At 39.9% G+C, this 6,000-nt stretch overlaps 1 protein-coding gene across 14 annotated transcripts in view; it reads right to left on the bottom strand.

Moving 5' to 3' along the window:
* Positions 1-2,010: 2,010 nt before the first annotated feature.
* The window catches only part of nrcamb (neuronal cell adhesion molecule b), a 46,409-nt gene continuing 42,419 nt past the window's right edge, over positions 2,011-6,000 (bottom strand). For 13 of the 14 annotated variants that reach the window (XM_039664191.2, XM_039664180.2, XM_039664187.2 and 10 more), the window contains one exon: positions 3,069-5,138. In XM_039664191.2, the coding sequence (XP_039520125.2) occupies positions 4,946-5,138 (193 nt within the window). In that variant the 3' untranslated portion in view covers positions 3,069-4,945. Of the gene's footprint in view, positions 2,036-3,068; positions 5,139-6,000 lie in introns of those variants that run through there. The other variant, XM_089127629.1, reaches the window with a different exon arrangement.

Here is a 6,000-nt window from a genome sequence, read left to right as displayed (position 1 = left end):
GCGGTGACGGGCACGTGAAGGAGCCGAGGAGAGCCGCTGATTGGCTGATTCACCTGTCAGTCAATGATACAAGTGTGTTTGTCACGAGCAGCTGACACATAAAAAAATACACCTGATCCATCTCTCTCTCTATCTCAGTCTCTCTCTCTCTCTCTCTCTCTCTCTCTCTCTCTCTCTCTCTATCTTAGTTTTCATTAATTGGGTTTATTATGATATAAACTGTAGGCTACTCTCTTTTTACCTGTGTAATATGAAATTAATAAATAACGTTATTTGTTCACTGTTCATAGAGAGTTTTTCGGAAACATTTTAATTGGACATTCTAATGTATAACTTGATACTTTTTTAGAACGTCCAGAAAACATTCCAAATGTTTGCAAACTGATACATTGAAACGTTCATTTGATGTTTTCTCTAACGTTCACAATAACCAAGAAAAATAAGTGTTTTAAATATGTATAAAAGTGAGGTTTTGAACACTCTGGAACAGGGCTAGCCTGAAGAGAACAGTAATGACAGTAATATCAGGTCGCTCCGTCCATCACTGCAGATGAAGACCCCACATCAGGTCAAAGGTCAAAGGTCACGCTTGATTAAGATGAGCTCGTTTAGATCCCGTCCAGATTCATGATGAGATTAACATCTGACGATCAGAACTGAGACGAATGACAGAGTGTGTGTCTGACTCTGAGAAACGAGAGACGCATCAATGTCAGATCAATACCACACACCAGAGACCCCCGTCACACACACACACACACACACACACACACTTGCTCTCTTACACACATAGAGAGACACACACACACACACACACACACACACACACACACACACACACACACACACAAATAGAGGCAGCGGGGTAACTGAGCTGTGTGGGGGCGGGGTAACTGTATAGAGGGGGAGGGGCTTGGGGGGTTCAGTCGTCATGGAAACCATCAACACTGCACTAATGTGATTCAGAATCTATTCATGACTGAATGGGCTTCAAACGGGCAAATAAAAGCAGCAAGCGTCCGAGCGACGTGATTGGACGACATCAAAGCTGAGCGGTCACATCTGATTTGATGTTGCTAAGACACAGAGAGCAGAAGAAAGAGAAAAGAAGAAAGAGAGAGGGAGAGAGAGAATGGTGTTTAAAATCAACTTACAATCACCATTAAATCAAAATGGACATTTCTTGTTCATGGTTTTGCAGTGCATATAAAACATGATTTATCGGCGCACATCATTATTGTTTTACAGTCCGCCTGTGGTGAAAATAATGTTGTTTATGTGTGTATGTGGTGTTTTTAATACGCGTTAACACACACCATGTGTAAGTTCATAAGTCGACAGCATTGCTGAGTATTTCCTCCTTAAAACTGTGAAATCGCTGGTGTTTCTGACGTCACAAACCACCTTGTAACCAATCAGATCAACGTGTGATCGTCAACCAGTGCATCTCTGAGTCAGTAAGTGAGTGGAGGCGGGGCTCATTTGCATATTCATAGAACATTCATTGACATGGATGTCTTGTAAAGATGATGAAGAGTATATGGTTGAGATCAGCCAATAGCTCACCTGTTCCCTCCTCAGTAACATTCACATTTACAAGAAATGAGTCTTGCATTTGGTGTTGAAAAACCCTGATGTATCAACAGTAAGAGAGGCACAGCCTGTGGCATTCATCTGGTAGGAGAACAAACACACAATTAAGTCAAGCACAGGCGAAAGGAAAACCCTCATTGGTAAGGCAGGAGTCACACACACCTGTGGTTTGAGTCAGGCACTGTCTGGTCATGATGAAGCAGACTGTATGGAAATGGATCACGGCACACTTCTCTAAGGCTTGACCAGGTACAGGTTGGCCATGCGTGATATGGAGAGTAAAGGATGACAGAATGTAACTGTGGCTTTAATAAAGACGACTGACTCTGATTACAAGTGAGAATGAGTTTCTAAAACAGCTTCAAAATCTCATCTGGAGAAAATAAAGTGAGCCCAAACCTGTGAAGATGAACTGCTGTTGGGTTAGTGCTCTCAGCCGACACTAGAGGGAGACAAAAACCAGCAGAACTGAGAATTACACAAGCATCTCTACTGCTACAACTTAAAATAATAATACAAAATAAGACAAACTAGATTTCAAAGAAGGTAAAATAACTGAAATTCAAGATATTTATAATGTTAAATTTAACATCTCATCAACTGCTTTTTTATCTTTGAAGAACCAGGATTCTGTGATATTTGAGAAACCTCATTTTAAAAGTAGTGGAGTCATTTTCAATTACAATATGAAAACATACATTTTTTCATGATCAACCCTCTTTATACATTGATGTCATAGAACCTTAGAACCTTAAGAGGAATCCAGTAAATTTCAAATGACTGGGAAAATCATGCAAATTCATCAGTAAAAAAGAGGAACCCTGAAGAACGTCTGCAACCCTGACATGTAATTCTTTCAATTATTTTAGTGACTTGTTTAAATCTCTGGAAACTCCTAGTTTTGAAAACAAATCCTTGTCATACAACAGATGATCATCATCCTCATCAGATCGTCTAGAGCAGGTCGAGATGCTTTAGTTTAATTTCATCTGTTGATACTGAGAATCCGCCACAAAATGATCAAAAACTGCATCAAGCAGCTAGTGTTTGAATTACAGACGGCTAAATGTGTGTGTGTGTGTGAGGAAAGAGAGAGTGTGTGCCAGCACTGTGACTGACACACACACACAGCAAGTGTTGGACAGATGGCTCTCTCTTTCTCTCTTCCAACACTGAAATGGCAATGACAGAAATAAGCACTCTGGTCTTCTATGATACTCGCTGTTGTTTGTGATGTTCTTTCCGCTTCAGATCCAGAATTCACTAGAATCTCTTGTTGCTCCCAAAATCTCAAAATAACCGAGCCTTGTTATGTAGCAAAATACCCCAGTACTGAGCCTTGTGGTACACCAGACTGAACTTTATAGGACATCTCTTCATTCATTCTGAACTCCATTACACACACACACACACACACACACACACACACACACAGAGGGAGTAAGAAACAAGAAATGAGTCACACAGAAGAGATGTATAATGCAATACATTTATTCATTCCATATTATTCTGCATATTATACTTATAGAGGCTGAAATATCATGAGACGTGTGGTTAGTAGATCTCTGACAGATTAATCATTACAGTACAAAATCCCTTTACAAACCAAGAGCTGCGGTACATTATAAAACATGAGATAAATACTGAATAAAACACTGAAGAAACTAAAGCACAGCAGACACACACACACTTCAGTCCTCAAGCCAAACAAACTCTCGCTATATTTACAGTAACAAAATATCTTTACAAAACAACATTTAACATTTCAAATTCAAACTTGATGCAAGTTATGAAAAAAGCATAAAACATCTTTCATACACACAGTTCATTTCAATGAGCTGACCTACAAAAACTGATCAAGGCAAAATAGAATTAGAGTGAATTACATGAAAAAGAAAAATCTGATTTTAAAGAATATTTTATGCATCAAGAAAGTGAAGTATATTTTGTCCATCGGCGTAATGAGGATTCAATCTCTTCTAATTCTACGGATTAAAAGAATTTGGGTATTTAATCGTCATAAAATAACCTTGCATTCAATGTAAGGCAATGCAAAGAGAAAAAGGCTTTATTTTCTTTATCTAAAATATAGTTTAAAATGTTTTCCATTGATTGTGGGAGGAAATATAAGCCAGATATTCTGAATTTGACCCCATAGAGATGAACTGCAGGCGCACATGTTAACATTAAAGAGCTCTGATCAGCACATGACCTCACATGTGGCGTGTGAATGCATTCAGGTAGATGAAGCATCACCATCCTCATCCTCACAGGGTTGCTATGGGAACTGCACAGGTTCACATGCAGGTCAGGGTGCGGGTCATGTGACGTGATGATGCGGAGGTGTGATATCAGAATATCGGCTGTGTTCGCGTCACATGACCTCATCCGTGAGGGTCACTCAGAGTCTAACTCAATCTTGGGGGAAAATGTTGAATTCTGACAGACTTTACATTTTCATTATTGATCAAACTGTATAGTATTCTGTGCAAAGATCGTCCTCAGTGTTTCTGTCTCATTTTCCAGAACAAATAAATATCTAAACTTTCTTAAATCAAGATACATTTACTGGAGAACAACAATCACTGAAGATATTAAGACTTACTTCCTGAAAAATCATCAAAACGAAGCGAGTTTGTGCTTAAAACTATTAAGTACAAGTCTTCGGGACAAAGTTTTATGTTAGTTTGACAAAGTCTTGTCTGAAAGTCTGAAGGTTTTATAAGCTTCTTAGCATGTTGTTAGCATGCGTTGAATGTTATTTGCTATCATGTTTTATTACATTGCTAGCATGAATGAGTATGTTGCTAACATGTTTTGACACATTGCAAACGTAAATTAGCACTTTGTTAGCATGATTTAACATGTTGCGAGCATTAATTAGCCCAATGCTATCATGATTTAGCATGTTTTCTAACATGTTTTGACACATTGATGACGCAAATTAACATTGCGAGCATGATTGAACAGGTTACTAAAATGTTTTAACATGATTTAGCATGCAGCTAACATGAATTAGCACAGTGCTATTATGAATGAGCATGCTTGTTAACATGATTAATGTGTTGCTAACATGATTCAGCATGCTAGCATGTCTTAAGCTAGTTACCATGGCTTTGCTAGTGATAGATAGGCCTTCTCGGTGGGAGTTATTGTGTAAAAGTTTTGAGCCCCTCAGTGTAAGTCTATGGGATTTGTCGTGGTTTGATCGTCTGTTTACAGTTTAAATTTAGTCTCAGAAGAAGAAGAAGAAGCTTGAATAGTATTTCAGCACGTTTGCACAAACCAAGATCTGCTAACGAGGTCAGAAAGCTCCCCCTGTATTGTGTGTTATTGTGGTCTGGGGTCAGTCCTACACCAGCGAGTTGATGACCGGAGACGGGGGCCCCGATCTGCCGCTGTACTGACCGATGAAGGAGCCGTCCTCGTTGAACTGCGTGTCCCCGGAGTCGGCGTACTCCACTAAACTGTCCTCGCTGCCGTCGCGCGGGACCGTCCCGCTGGAGGGCGTCCGGCTAACTCTGAGCGGCTTACGGTCCTCCTCACTGCGAGAGAAACCACAGGTGAACCACGAGGCAAACGTTGCAGACATCACACGCTCCAAACATCTGCACAACCCCAAACTCATCTTTTTCAAATGAAGAGTTCGTCAGAGGGGTCCAAGACTCTGGACTTTTGTCGCACTTGAACTTAAAAATGTATAGATTCGAGGTTTTGTGGTTGAACTTTTGAGAAGTAACTCTCCTTCCCTCTCGGTTCAATCTCACTCCGTTAGGAATGAGTGGAATGATTCAGTACACAAAAAAACCAAAAAATGCTCAAAATTAAATGTAAAAATTTGCTAAAAATTATTTTATAATATCTACGTGTGTATCTGGATGCACACTGAAATGAACGGGCTTTAGGACCCAGCGGAACAGCTCCTCTGCTCCATATAGAGCTATAAGCCCATCTAGAGTCATGAAATATAATGGGAATGGGCTTAAATTACTATTTATTTATTGATCAAATCTAGTAAATGCTTAAAAATATAATCAAAATTAAATAAAATCAACTTTCTGGACAAAAAAAATCAAGTATAATTTGAGATCTTGTGGTCATGGTGACCGGCGAGGGAAGGAGGAGGGTTACGGATGTTCAGATGTTTGTGCTGGAAACACTGAGGAAGAGCATCATGATTTCAGTGAACTCGAGGCCCAACATGAAACACACATGCACATTTAAAACCACATACACAGGTGTTAAAGCTTTAAATCATCTGATTTATGATCAATCATCAGACGATGAAGCATCTGAGCGTGAAGATGAAGAGTGACCTCAGGAGCGCTGAAGCAGCAGCAGACCCGACCCGTCACACACACACACACACACACACGACGACTGATGGACATGTGGACACACTTCCCC

Source organism: Pimephales promelas, chromosome 25 (assembly GCF_988280905.1).
Source record: "Pimephales promelas chromosome 25, fPimPro1.hap1.1, whole genome shotgun sequence".
Lineage (NCBI taxonomy): Eukaryota > Metazoa > Chordata > Actinopteri > Cypriniformes > Leuciscidae > Pimephales > Pimephales promelas.
This window is presented reverse-complemented; position numbering and strand designations above follow the sequence as displayed.